The 13,439-nt window shown below is 60.6% G+C and overlaps 2 protein-coding genes across 3 annotated transcripts in view; both read right to left on the bottom strand.

Annotated features, from left to right (window-relative positions):
* Positions 1-147: 147 nt before the first annotated feature.
* GIPC3 (GIPC PDZ domain containing family member 3) lies at positions 148-3,781 on the bottom strand. Of its 2 annotated transcripts, none has more exons than XM_026069007.1 (6): positions 3,456-3,781; positions 2,713-2,914; positions 1,952-2,132; positions 790-902; positions 392-473; positions 148-299 (listed from the first exon to the last, which is right to left on the bottom strand). In XM_026069007.1, exons 1-6 carry the CDS (start codon positions 3,779-3,781, stop codon positions 148-150), a joined length of 1,056 nt encoding a protein of 351 aa, XP_025924792.1. The 2 variants fall into 2 exon arrangements, with proteins under 2 accessions (XP_025924792.1, XP_025924793.1); XM_026069008.1 differs by having other exon boundaries at positions 2,713-2,898; positions 3,524-3,781.
* Positions 3,782-4,514: 733 nt separating this feature from the next.
* The window catches only part of HMG20B (high mobility group 20B), a 9,320-nt gene continuing 395 nt past the window's right edge, over positions 4,515-13,439 (bottom strand). The window contains exons 2-10 of the mRNA XM_026068999.1: positions 12,835-12,918; positions 9,365-9,470; positions 8,708-8,911; positions 8,177-8,297; positions 8,006-8,058; positions 7,587-7,662; positions 7,095-7,310; positions 6,492-6,624; positions 4,515-5,870 (exon numbers count right to left, since the gene is read on the bottom strand). Coding sequence (XP_025924784.1) covers positions 5,858-5,870; positions 6,492-6,624; positions 7,095-7,310; positions 7,587-7,662; positions 8,006-8,058; positions 8,177-8,297; positions 8,708-8,911; positions 9,365-9,470; positions 12,835-12,872 — 960 coding nt within the window. The 5' untranslated portion in view covers positions 12,873-12,918 and the 3' untranslated portion in view covers positions 4,515-5,857. The remainder of the gene's footprint in view (positions 5,871-6,491; positions 6,625-7,094; positions 7,311-7,586; positions 7,663-8,005; positions 8,059-8,176; positions 8,298-8,707; positions 8,912-9,364; positions 9,471-12,834; positions 12,919-13,439) is intronic.

The following is a 13,439-nucleotide window of genomic DNA, read 5'->3' as shown; positions in this document are numbered from 1 at the left end:
GGGGATATGCCTGCAAGGAAGGAGCCCTCGGGGGGGGAGGCAGGACGGGGACCTGCCGCAGCCCAACCGCTGGCACCACCAGCCCCCCGCGGGGCAGGAGGGGACCCGGGCGAGGGGGGGGGGCCGCCGCCCCCGCCGCCCCCGCAGCTACTTCTGCCGCCCCTTGGCCTCGCCGACGGCCGCCCACACCTCGGCCACGAACTCCTCGGGGAAGGCGAACTCGCCCAGCACCGAGTCCAAGCCCTGGGCGAGCGCCGCGGCGCTGGGACACTCCTTGGCCGTCTCCACCATGGTCGAGGCTGCGGGGAGAGGCAGGGCTCAGCCGGGGGGGGGGGGGGGGGGGGGGAGCGCCCACCCGGCCCCGCGCTCGCCCCGCTGCCCGCGCGCTCACCCAGCTCGCCGTCCCGGATGCCCATGTAGCTCTCCAGCAGGTCGTCCACCCGGCGGGCGGCTTCCTCCTCGAAGGCGCTGGGCTGCGGGCGAGATGCTCCATTAGACCGAGCCGGCAATGGGGACATCGCCCGGCTCTGGTAGGGGGTAGCAGGACAGGTCACCGCCGCGGAGCTGTGTCCCCCTCGGTGGAGCAGGACGTGGCCTCCTGGCACTGCCCGCGCGGTGGCCAAGCACCTGCTGGCATCCTAGGGAGATGCTCTGCACACCATGAGGGGTGCAGGGCCCGGCCAGTGTTCTCATGACCCCCCCCCCCCCCCCCCCACTCCCCCCCGGGGGGGGGACAGGGTGAGTGGCCATGGGGCAGCTGGCTTTGGGGAGCAGCGCGGGTCCCCTTACCCCCTCCTCCAGCGTGGCAGTGCCCTTCGCCCGCAGCCGCAGCGTCTCCTTCCCGCTGGCCACTCTGCCCTCGCCCGGGCACTTGCTGCTCCGCATCCTCTGCCCGATCATATCTGCACCCCAGGGTGGGGGGGGGGGAAGGGGGTGAGGGTGCAGGCAGGGCTTTGTCCCTCCTGCCCCGCTCCACCCCCTGCACCCATGACCCACCACCCCGGCCACGACCCAGCCCCAGACCAAGGATGTCCAAGAACCATGGGGTGCGCACGAAGGGGACACCATGCGCCCAGAGGGTGGCTCAGGGGAAATGCAGGCATAAGGGCACCCATGGGTGCAGGATGGAGGTGCACAGGGTGCTCGCAGTGTGCACAAGGGTGAGGGGTGCCCACGGCAGGGCACACGGAGGTGTAGGGATGGTCCTGGGTGCAGCATAGGGAGGGCAGAGGCAGGTGTGGGGATTCACCCTAAGGTGCAGCTTGGGGTGCATGGGGGGGGGGGGGATTCAGTGCCCCCCCACAAGTGCACATGGGGGTGTGGGATGCACATAAGGGTGTAGGACAAGGGTGCACAGGGGTGTGAAGAGCGTCCGTAGGGGTGTAATGTGGGGGTGCCCACGGGGCTGTGGGGCACACATGCGGGTGCAATGCAAAGGTAGGCACAGGGACGTGGGGTCACACACGGGTGCGATGCAATGACACACGCGGTGCGAGAGCGCACACGAGCGCGGTGAAAGGGTGCCACAGCTAGAGGGGCGCACGCAGCCATGCCGGAGGTCGCACACACGGGTATGGCGGTGCACCCAGGGACGTGGGGACACAGACGGGTGCAGTGCAAGCTAAGCAATATTCAGTCCGAAGAAGCCCCCTCAGCACCCAACGGGGTGATGGGGGGGACCCAGTACTTGGGGAGGGGGCTGCAAGGCAGGAGGGGCTGGGCTGGGTGCAGGAGCATGTCRCCCTGGTCAAGGTGTCACGGCACAAGCACACACACACCCATAGGGATCAGCGCACAGCACCCATGCATTGACGGCGGGGACCTGCAGGAACAGGATCCCAACACCCCGGCCCACCAGGGCTCCCTCAGCCCCACGGCAAAAGCAGTGGGACCCCAAGACCTGCCCCTGGCCAGGGGTGACACCGGGCCCACAGCCCCCACCACAACTCACCAAAGGCCTTTTTGGGCTGCACCAGGCGGAGGGTGAAGGGCTGAGCCCGGGGCAGCTCCCGCAGCATCCGGGCCACCTCGTAGTGCCGGCAGCCCACGATGGTGTGGTCGTTGATGGCCTCGATGCTGTCGCCCACGCACACCGTCTGGATGCGGTTGATGATGCTCCCCTCCTTTATTCGCTGGGGACCGCGGGGACATGGTGACACCGGGGGGGGGGGTGTCACACAGGAGATCACTCCCATGGGAAGGATGGAGGGGTGCAGCCCTCACCCTGTGCCACACATGGGCACCTCCATGGTCCAATTTCCCTTGGCACCATCCCAACCAGGTCAGGCCGGGAGGCTGAGAGCTGCTGGTGGGGCACATTCAGGCCTGCTTTCACCCTTGGGGCTGTTTTGGTGGGGGGGCACCAGCCCTCCTGGCCCCTCTTGCCCTCCTGCTTCTCAGTGGGGACTTTCTACCTCTGAAGCAGGCATGAAGCACCCTCGAGCCGCAGCAACCACTTCGTCCTCCTCCTCCCTGGTGCAACAAGGATGTGGGCTACAGTTTGGGTTAGGGTGCAACAAGGGTGCGGTTTAGGGTGCAAGGAGGGTGTGCGTCAGGGTGGTGATGGAGCACAGACCCAGGAGGTGAGGGTCTGAAACCACTGCTGGGGTCAGGATGGACTATTACGCTACAGATGTCACAGGTCTCCTCAAGGGCCATTGGCCCCCCCCCCCAAGGCGTCCCTGAAGCCCCTCCAGCCCCACGTGCCCTCACCTTGATAAAAGCGTAGCCAGCCCCGTTGTCCGTGATGGTGAGGCCCAGGGCATCCTCAGTCTTGGTCACCTCCACCTCCTTTGTCTCGCCCCGGACGTGGGCAAAGATGAAGTCCTCCAGGCCAATCTGCCCCCCCAGCAGCTTCTGCATGTCCACTTTGTGCGTGTTGAGCGTGCAAAAGAGGATCTGCCCCGGGCAGCCCCGTCACCGCATGCCCAGTGGCTGGGGACACCCCACAGAGAGCAGGGGGCATCGGAGGTGCCAGGCCAGCACCCAGGCGCCAGCGTTGATCCCTGGCAAGGGTGGATCAGGCCAGGTCTGGCTGCTGCAGACCAAAAAGCGCTGCAGCAACCCACAGGACCCCCTGCCCACCCTGACAGGAAGGGAACCGGGGGGCAGCAAGGCCTGGCCCCATCCTTGCATGGGCTGCACCCATCTGCATGCACCCAGTGCACCCACCCCAGTGCACCCGTCCCCTCAGCTCTGGGCTTACACAGCATTCAGCATCAGCTGAGGTGGGACAGCCGAGGAGTACATAAGCCCATGGTCCCTTCCCCCAGCTCGCTGCCTGCACRAGGTGGGGAAACTGAGGCACGAGCAACCCAACCTCTCTCCAGGGAAGAAAGCCCTGAAATTAAAATGCACTTTGCCAGTGCATTTTGGGGACCGGGTTTGCAAGCCGCTGGGGACACGCAGGAGGGCCGGCCCACGGTCAGTGCCATGGGGTTGGCATTAAGGCTTTGGTTAGCGGAGCCAGTGCAGAGTGAGGCGCATCCCCCTCCCCACTCCCCAGCAGCCACAGCCCCCTCACCTCAGTGGGCGAGATGCTGAAGACCTCGGCGATTTTGGCATAGAGCTCCTTGACGTTGGTGAAGCCCTCGATGCGGCCCGTGGGGCTGCCGTGGGCCAGCTGGGTGTGAAACACCAGCCGCGGGCGGACCCGGGGGGCCCGGGGTGCTGGGGCACCCTCGGCAGCGGGTGTCTCGGCAGCCCCCGGCTCCTGCCCCACGCCGTTCTCCATGGGGCTGTCCTCCTCGGCCTGCCTGCCTCGCCTGCCTGCCCGCCGCATCCTCCCACCGGCTGTTGGCCCTGCTGAATTATAGATGGGTGCTGGCTCCCAGCTTGGCCGTAAGGTGATCCCTGGGCCCGGGAACCTGATCCAGCAGCGCAGGTCATTTGATGAAGATCAGATGAGCTCTGCTGTGTAGGAATGGCTCTGGCAAAGCTCGAAGAGCCAGGTGGGAGAGCAACCAGCCCAGAGCCAGGTTCATCACACCTCCCAAGCTGCAGTTTGGGGAGGTCAAGATGAGTTTGGCTCCACCGCCCTTTTGCTGCAAGCGAGGCTGTGCCAACCCAGCTCACTTGGCAGCAGGACTCAGTAAATGCYTCTGGCTGAAGAGGTGAAGGGTGCCCAGGCAGTGCCCAGCACCCACAACCCCTGGGGATACTACCAAGAAGGGACCTGCAAACCAGCTCCCTTGCAACAGGTCATGGGTGGGGATGGAACCAGGGAGCTGGAGGGAGGCAGCCATGATTTGCAGATGTGCCACTGCTGGCTCAGAGGGGACAAGGGACTCCCAGGGCCAGCATGGCTCCAGGCCTCCAAAAGAAACTCCCAAGTCCCTCCTGCAATCCCAGCCCTGAGGCCAGGACAGTAGAGGCAGAGCCGCCCCCCCCYAGAGAGCAGTCCTCACGCCCCCCCCCAGGGAGGACTGCACCCCAAGGCAAGATCCCCGCAGCCTGCCCAGTGGGCAGGAACACACACTGCCCTTCCACAAACACACAGCCCAAGCTGCTTGTTTCTCCCGTATTTATTYGCTCCCATCTCCATCCTAAGCCAAGCGGCCACCAGGAGATGGCAGCCAGGAGACTTCTCTACAGAGCATTGACCTTGCACGCAAGAGATGGGTGGTCACACAGCAGCCCCTGGGTTATACCCAGGGCTGGATCCACGTAGTGCTAGTAAGAAAATAAGACACTCTAATTATACAATCTGAGATAAGTGACAGGCAGCCCCGGGGATGTCCAACCCCAGTACAGCACAGCGAGGACACGGCTGCCAGCACAGTGGTCCCACGACGCAGGATTGACCTGAGGGCTCAGCAAGTCACCCCGCAGGCTCCCCCCATGCCAGGAGGAAGGGGTTGGTCCCTGTTCCACCCCCGCAGCACGAAGACTTTGTCCTCGTGCCAGCACCGGGAATGGGGAGGCCAAGAGTGGGAGGCAGCCGGTGGCTCCCAGGCAAGGCGAGATGGGCAAAGGGGCACGTGGGGGCAGCGGGGCTGAAGGCACCTGCTGGAGAGCAGTGAAGGGAACGGGGAAGATTAAATAAAGCGAGACATGGCCAGGAAGGAAGCCTGCCAACTCACCCACCACAGAACCAAGAAGGTTCCCAAATTGATTAACTGGCAGGARCTGGGCTAGGATGCACCGGCAGCTCCCGGTGCACTCCCCAGGGCACCCTGCTGTCCCCCACCATGCACAGCGCCCCTCRTCCGGGGCTCACTTAGTGAGGGACAGGGCAAAGGGACAGGAGCCTTGAGTCAAACGCTTTGAAAGGCTGCTTTCAAATGAGGTCACATCCCTACTAACAGGGAGAGATGAGGCTCTAAAGGAAGGGGTGGGTTTTAACTCCCTGTTTTTTCCTTAAAGGTCTATTATAGCTGCCAAGCAGCTCCTGACAGTCACCTTGAAAGAGGCCAGTTTACTCCCAGGCCCGTAAGGCGCAGGCCATGGTGCCTCATTTGGCATCAGATACCCTTTGGAGAGTCTCTGGTTTAGTGAGCAAGAGCTGCCAGGCAATGCCCAACCAAGGCTGCAGGAGCTGGGGAGCTCGCGGGGGAGTGGAGAGAGGGTGCTTGCGCCCACTGCAGACCAGCTCCTCGCCTGGCACCACACCAGCTTGGATCTCTCAGCCACGTCACTGCTTGGTCCTCAGCAGCTCAAGGTCTTTGGAGACGCTGCACCCAGAGGGCCCGGCCGGACTCAGGCCAGGAGGAGTTACCCAGTCACTTCTCCAGCAAGATGTGTGCAGGGTGGCAGGGGAAAGCAGCCGGACCCCCAGCGGAGACTGTCCCTTGTGTGAGCTCCAAGGGACAGGGCCGTGGTCCGGCCGGCCCTGGGCTCTGGGCAGGATTGGTCCTCTTCATAAGTGTTCACTGAACAGGAAGGAAAGTAAGGCCAAGTTAGAGGGCTCSGGGCTTCTCCCCAACAGAGCAAGCAGACATCACCCCAGCCTGCCTTGAGAGACCTCACGTCAAGAGAGCAGACGTACACCTGTAACAAGGACCCCTCCACCTCCATCCTTCTGCCCAGGCCTGCTGGGAACCACGAGAGCTGGCGAGCCCCCCAGGAGGGCAACAGCACGCCCCTGCCCAGCAGCGCTGAGCCCCAGCACCCCTGCCCCAGCCCTCTGACAAGCTGGGACACTAAGCCCTGCCTGGAGATACAGTCCAGCCTCCCTGTTCCTGCACCCGCTTTGTATACTGAGCTGGGAACCCCAAGCGCACTTCTGGTGCCCTGCCCAGGAAGGGTTAAACAGCCAGAGAAAAAGCTGCTGGGGAGACACAGCCACCCCAAAACCCCACGCAGAGACCCCAGATGATCCCCAGAGTGGGAACAGCTCCAAGCCCTTCTCTGCCTACACCCTCTCTGCTCAGCTCCCTTCATCCATCCTGCCATGGGCTGACCCAGAGGTCCAGGTGCTCACTGGGGCACGAGGGCCCATGGGTGCCTGGCTCAGCTCCAGGCCAGGCCACGGCCAGTCCTGCCTGGCTCACCTGGCTATCCGAGACAGGATCTCCTTGATGCGAACCACCAGTTTCTCGTGCTGCAGCGGGTTGCTCTCGATGGCGCTGTGCAGTTTGGCCATGTAGAAATCCAGAGTGCTCAGTGTGGGGGTCTCCCCAGTGCCTACGGGGCAGCAGCCCAGTCAGCCACGTGCAGGGCCCACAGGACAAGCAAGCCCCCATCCAGCCCCGCACATGCTACTGGTGGCTGGGGAAGAGACCCTGGACACTCACTCCCCCCTCCTGCAGCAGGGCACAGATTGCACCACTAGAAACCCAGGAATGAAAGGATTTGGGCTAATCTCTGCCTTGCAGGTGGATCTGTGACTATGGCTAGACATTAGGACAGTTCCCAGCCTGTTCTATCCCACCTATGGAGGATCCGGCTGTCTGTCAGATCCCTGGATTCTCTGGAGAGCTCCCAAAATGCTCCAGGAGCCTTTCCCACAAGTGGATGAGCAGTTATCACTGCCACACACCCCATAACATCCCTGTTTGCACCAGGCTTAGCCATGTGCAGAGCCCCAGCAGTGTCCCTCAGGGTGGTGTCAAATCCCAGCAGCAGACTGGTCCCCAGAGCTGCCCTGGACTCACCAGGGATGGGGAGAGAGGCAAAGCTGGTGGTGAGGGCCTGCCGCACAGACTGGAGCTGCTGCTGCAAGGCCAGGGTCTGCCTCTCCTCCTGGGCCAGCTCCTGCTCCAGCTTCTCCTTGGCACAGTTCATGCTCTCCGTGTGCTTCTGCAGGATAGCATTCTGCTCCTCAAACTCCGTGTTCATCTTCCGCAGGCGCCGCAGCTCGGCCTCCCGTGCTGCCAGGAGCAGAGCAGGGTCAGCACAGGCAAAGAGAATGGCCCAGTGATTCCTCCCCCACCCCATCCCAAAAATCACTCCCTTCCCCAGCCCTTGCTTCTCCAACTCAGCATCACCAACCCCCAGGCTCCAGCCAAGATCTGCTCCCTAAACCCATCCGCACCAGGGACATTTCACAGCCTGGATGTAGCACCCCGTGACGGCCGTGATCCCACCATACAGGATGAGGGCTGCTCCAGCCCCAGCAGTCCCTGCCCTGTGGCTCAGCCCCTCACCTTTATTCTGGTCCAAAAACTCCTCCGTGAAGATGGGGACATCAAAGGTGGAGAAGGTGTCACTGCACTCACCAGCCTGGCGGATGGGAGGGGACAGATCAGGCAGGGCTGAAACCGCTGAAGGGGACCCCATCTCCCTGGGGTTGAGCACGCAGGCAGCGTGGGGACAGGGCAAGAGGTGACCCCTGGGTAGGCTGGGAGGACAGAGAGAGACAGGGCAGGGGACGGCTATGCTCTGCCTCCTGCAACTCCAGGCTCCGCTTCAGCAGGAAGTTGCCATCTTGAAGCAATACCTGCGAGTCCCCATCAGCCCAAAGAAGTAGCGCCAGCCAGTCTCTGCTCACCCTTCCCACACCCAAACCCAGGGACTCAATGTGCCTCAGTTTCCCAACTCACTGGTAGAGCTGCCAGGGTCTTACCTTCTGGGGGTGCCCATTCAGCAGGGTGTTCACTGCTGCAGAGCCAGCATCCTCTGGAAAGGAAAAGGAGATTACCCGCCTGGTTCTTCCTAAGAGGCTCTGGCAGCACCCGGCCAGATCCTGGGCAGACAAAGGGCAGCAACACTTGCAGCCACCAATCCCACCACCTACCTTTTTTGATCTTCTTCTCCTGGATCTTCTCCGTGCACATCTTGTAGGCCTCCGATTGCTGGTATTCCCTCAGCTCCTTCATGTACTGCTGCTTCTCCCGCTCCGCTTCATCCAGGTACCGCTACGGCCACAGATGGGTCCTCAGCCTAGCTCAGCCCCAGGCAGCAGGCTCCCCAGGGTGCTGTTGAACCCTCCCACCACTCAGGGTCCAGCTTCTGCTCACCAGCCCAGCAACACTGGGACAAGCTCCCAAGAACCACCTCCATGGTGTTTTCAGGGCCCAGATCCTGCCCACGGCAAAGATCTTGTCTGCCAGTGCACCAAGATCTGGTGATGGAGCCACTCCCAATTCATACTTGGAGCTGCAGCCAGGCAGCGAGCAAACGTGTCTCAGATGCACACTCCCGCACGCCTCAGGAGAGCGCTGCCAGCCCCACGGGGATGGAGGCTCAGTCTCCCACACAACCAGCATCTGCAGGTTGGCTGCTAGCCCAAGCAGGAGAAATGAGGGTCCCTTCAAGGAGCCGGTACCTGTTTCTCCGAGAGCTGCAGCTTGCTCCACTCAGCCCCCAGCATCTTGGTGATCTCTGGGAAGGGCAGGTCAGGATGCTGCGTGCGGATCTGCTCGCGCCGTTCGTTCAGGAAACGGACGTAGCCAGTCACAGGGGCTTTGGGGCCATTGGGAAGGATCTTCTTCCTCTTCTTCCCCTTGGGCCAGCCCCTCTTCTTCACCGGCTGGCACCCAGAGAAGGGGAAGGGACAATCCATCACAAATCAGAGCACACGATGCCATTGCACCAGCAGGACACAGGGAGGGGAGCAGCTTACAGACCCCCCTGGGCCTCACATCCCTCAAGGGAGGGAAGGTCTTGGCCTTTTCTCAGGCCACAGTGGCAGCCACAAGTTTGCCCAATTCTGTGGCACAGCTGTGCCTGGACTACTGAAGGGCAAGTGAAGGGACAGCCTCTAGACAGGGCCTAAATATTACAACAGCAGCTCTGTCAGGCATGTGCAGTGCAAGGGGGACAGAGAYGGACACGCAGCCATCTGCTACCACACACCAGCCGACACAGCACAGCAAAGCACCTGCTGCCTTGCCGGGGACAACAGCCCCAGACTGGGCAACACCAATCCCGCTCGCAGGGGCGGAGCAGGGAGGGCCGCAGGCACTGCGGCAGCGGGGCTCACCTCCTCCTCGCCATGTGGCTTCTCGCTGCTCGTGCGGGCCACCTCCCCTTTCTCCTGTTTGATGGCCACCAGGAAGTTGCCATGCTGAGCTTTGCCYGTGGTGTGTCTGCAACCAGAAAGTTCCTGTCAGAAAGGACTGGGAAGCTACTGGGATCRATACGGGAATATTCCTCAGGATCACGGCTCTGTGCTTGCCAGATTCCCCTGCTCCCACCCGCACAAACAGCCCCCAAACCTGTTCCCAGCCCCAAAACCTCTGCTCCTGAGCTCTTCCCTTTGCTAGAGGAGAGCAAGGTTGAATTACAGGGTTCAAGCAGACCCCAGACCTGGCTGCCCAGGTACGCTGGAGCACATCAGGGTGGGCACAGACCAGTGAACGTATCCCGCTCTTGCTGGCCCACCCAGCAACAGTAGACAAGATCTAGCCGGTACTCGCAACAGCAGCTGCTATCCGTCCCCCGCCTCCACAGCTGGAAGCCAGATGGGTTCCCACAGCACCTATCCGGGGGGAGGGGGGGGAAGTGCGTGGGAGACATTTGCCTTCATCTGGGGTATCCAAAGCTGGATTCACCCACCAGTAACACAACAGCTGCAAGGACAGCGCCTAACACATGGAAAGCCGCCACACAGGGGAGAGAAATCCGAGCAGGGGAATGTTCCTAGGCTGTAACAGCAGAGCGACTCACAACAGCTAAGGAGCATCTGCAAGTGTTGCAACCACACCACGAGGCTTCAACGGGACAGCGCGTTTGCCAGAGATGAGGGCAACTAAACCGCACCCGCCTCGCAGCTCCCAGGATGAGCCTCCAAGCCGGCACACCTGGGCGCCAGCAGCTGAGAGGCAGCTCAGGAAATCCCAGCRTTTGATACCTTCCCTTAAAACCAAAGCCAGGGAAAAGCCGGTTTTGAGTCATCGCCCAGYCAGGCGAGCAGGACATAATTGCTGGCCCCAGCAGTCCTGGCTACATAAAAGCTGCTCCAGGGCCTGTTGACCAACCCCAGTCTTTTCAGTGACCTTTTGTATGGGCCTGGGAGCTCCCAGGGCTCTTCCTGGGGGCAGTTAGCAGTGAAGGTAACTGTACACACGCTCCAGCACGTCCTCATGCGCCACCAAGAATTAGCCTCGCACCACAGCAAAGAGTCCCAAGCGACATGAAGCACTTGATCCTCCCCTGGCAGGGAGGAGCTCCGGGGGAGTYGTATCGTGGCTCCACAGGGACTGCCTCGAAGCATCTCCCACGCCAGAGACAAGCGCTRCCAGGGATAACGAAACCCCGTAAGCCACAAGACAAGGGCAGGGCACTGGTGTGGCTACTAGAGGGCCTGCTAGACTCGCTCAGTCCTTGCCTGCTCCAGCGACAACCGCTCTGTCAGGTTCCTGCTGCCCATGTTGCCACTTAGACAGATCRAGCCACTTTGAGATGCACCGATCAGTTGAAGTGAGAGGCTGGAAGCCCCAAGGCCTGCTTTCCAACTTGATGCCTCATCATTGCAGATCAGCATCTGGCTTCAGCTGACAACACAGCTCCAGTACCAACCTATCTGCATCGACAGAGCCTCCCTGCTCCTACTGAACACCCCCACCTGAACTGCAGCATCTCCGTGGGGCTCCTCCCCACCCAATTATCCCTTGGCTCCAGCCAGTCGCTTCCCACGGCAGAGTCCCCAGCCCACCCGCAACCTTTGATCCCAGGCACAGGACTTGACATCCTGCTCTACCAAAGCAGTTTCTGCTGGCTGTTGCCCAGTTGATCACGCACACAACCACACCAGAATGMGGTCAGGTCCCCTGAACTGGGAGAGTCACAAAGAACACGAGTGTTGTAGCAAACTTCATTAGTTTGTGCTTTCATCAAGGTCACAAGATACATTAAGTAGCACAGGGCCAAGCACAAGTCCCACAAGGCTTGATAGAAGTATAAAATTTAGTTGTACACTAAAAGCCAGACAGATCTTGACTCATTCAGGATACATGCAYAGACTTTACATCATCTGTTTCTTGCACCACATATTTGGTGCAAAATCTCCTTAGACACCCCAGCCTACCRCTATCTTGTGATTACCTGTACCAGCCACACTTATAATTAATTTGACCAGGTCCCTTTCTGAAAGTCCCCAAGGACACCATGCATAACTATTTTTCTTGATTAATGTAGCAGATGCCTGGTTTGGGCTCTTTTCGTTGGGATCCAGGTTAGGCCAGCCATTCTGCACTTACACWGGTCACACTAATGCCTACAGGAAGGTACAAGACTATCTTTTCTTCAGTCTGCTGGAATAAGAATTCCCAGAGCTCCATAAGAGCATGGTCAACCTCAGCCTTTCTTTATCAGCTCTTACAGAAATGCTCCCAGACATGCCGATACAGTAACAGCCCACTCAGCRGCTAGGCTAACGTTCTCCATCACCAGTCCAGGATGGAAAAGCGGTGCTCTGCCTCCCCCCGGAAACTCACAGCAGCCTGGATTCCTTTCATGCCTAAGTAAAGCTATTTCAGGCAAGATTCCTCCTCTTATCTTGACCTCCCTTAACCAGCTCATTCTGACATTCACTTCCCTTTCTGCCATGCATAAACTTCTCCATCTGCTTGTCCTCCTAGATAAAGGATTTGGCTCCCTGGGACCCATCAGCTTAGCTGTGGTATCGGGCAAACGGCCTCAGACAATTTTCATCATTTTCGGATCCAGCTCTAAGAATGTTTCACCCCATTCTTCTCCTGCTTGCAAAACGGTCCCTGGGATCTTGGTTGGATCCCTACGATCCAACATTTACATGTAACCACAGGAAGGGAGCAGTGGTCCCGAGCAATGGGCTGTGGCAGCCCCAGACACCAGAGCCCACTTCAGCAAGCACCCTGCTCCCGGGCACGCACCCATGTGCGCATCTGACTGAGGCCAGGGCCCATGAYGGCAAGATGGGATCTCTCTGTAGGTGTCCTCTGGGCTGGATACATCACACGGAGTTTGCACATCCAGCAGGCAGGAGCRGAGAAGCACTCCTGCCCCTTAGTCAAGGAGGATAACAGAGCACATCAGCTTAGGTGAGGCACATGGTACCTCTAGACAATCTTAATCTCGCCAGACAACTAAATGCCTTYCCCCCTCCCCAAGCAGGCCTCACAAGCCCTGTGCTTATTACCATGGCAAGTAACATAGGTGAAAGCACAAGCTAATGAAGTTAACAAATAACTGGGACACTGCTGAAGCCCGAGGTAAGGGGACCAGCCTCCCCAAAAGACATGCAAGATCCCTAAAGTTTTAAACCAAGACCAGCCACCCTTTGGCAAGAGGCAAAAAAAACCAGGAGCAGGCACAGGGCAGGCACAAGGTGACCCGAAGCAACCTGTGACATAGAGGAGAACACAGTTCCATTTGGTCAAGGTTAAGACTTCCATTTAGGCACCGAAAGATCAGTCAGCATCCCCACAGCTGGAAGCAACGGCAAGCGGGCCGGAAGAGGAGAGCACTTACAGCATCCCTGCAGCCAGCTGCTTTGTGTTGTGGGCCATGGGCAGTTCTCGCAGACCACCGCCAATGCTGCTCAGGTCAGGACCCCTGAAACACAAAATCAGAGCTGTTATTGCCACCGGTTGGACAGGCAGCAGGGAGGAAGTCACTCTGTAGACGGAGGTGGCAAGGCCGACACTTGGAGAGCTCTGATCCGGGCAACGTAGGCTTAGGACTTTGGGGTTCTATCTGCAGCCCAGACGCCACCTCACTGCACAAATCCAGGCAAGTCATGCCAAGGCCGGACCCTTTCCTCCGCTCCCTCGCCACGTCCCCACGGAAGGGAACGGAACGCCTAAGACACAGCGCGGACTGGAACAACAGCGCCCTGGGGGAGGGCGGCCAAGGGGCCCAGGGTTCCCCAACGCCCAGGCAGCCTTCGCCCCCCCTGCATGGGGTGGGCTGCTCTGCGCTCCCCGGGTACCGCGGCCGCGGGAAACACCCCGGCAAGACCCGCCAGCCCCGGGGCCGCCCCCGCGGCGGGGCTCGCACAGGGCTGCCACCGCCGCGCCTCGGCTAACCAGCCCCGGCGACTGCTGCCTCAGGCGGGGGAAACCGAGGCACGGAGC

This window comes from Apteryx rowi, unplaced genomic scaffold, assembly GCF_003343035.1.
Source record: "Apteryx rowi isolate R43461 unplaced genomic scaffold, aptRow1 scaffold_283, whole genome shotgun sequence".
Classification (NCBI taxonomy): Eukaryota; Metazoa; Chordata; class Aves; order Apterygiformes; family Apterygidae; genus Apteryx; species Apteryx rowi.
The sequence above is the reverse complement of the archived record's forward strand: the minus strand, read 5'-3'. Positions and strand labels throughout refer to the sequence as shown.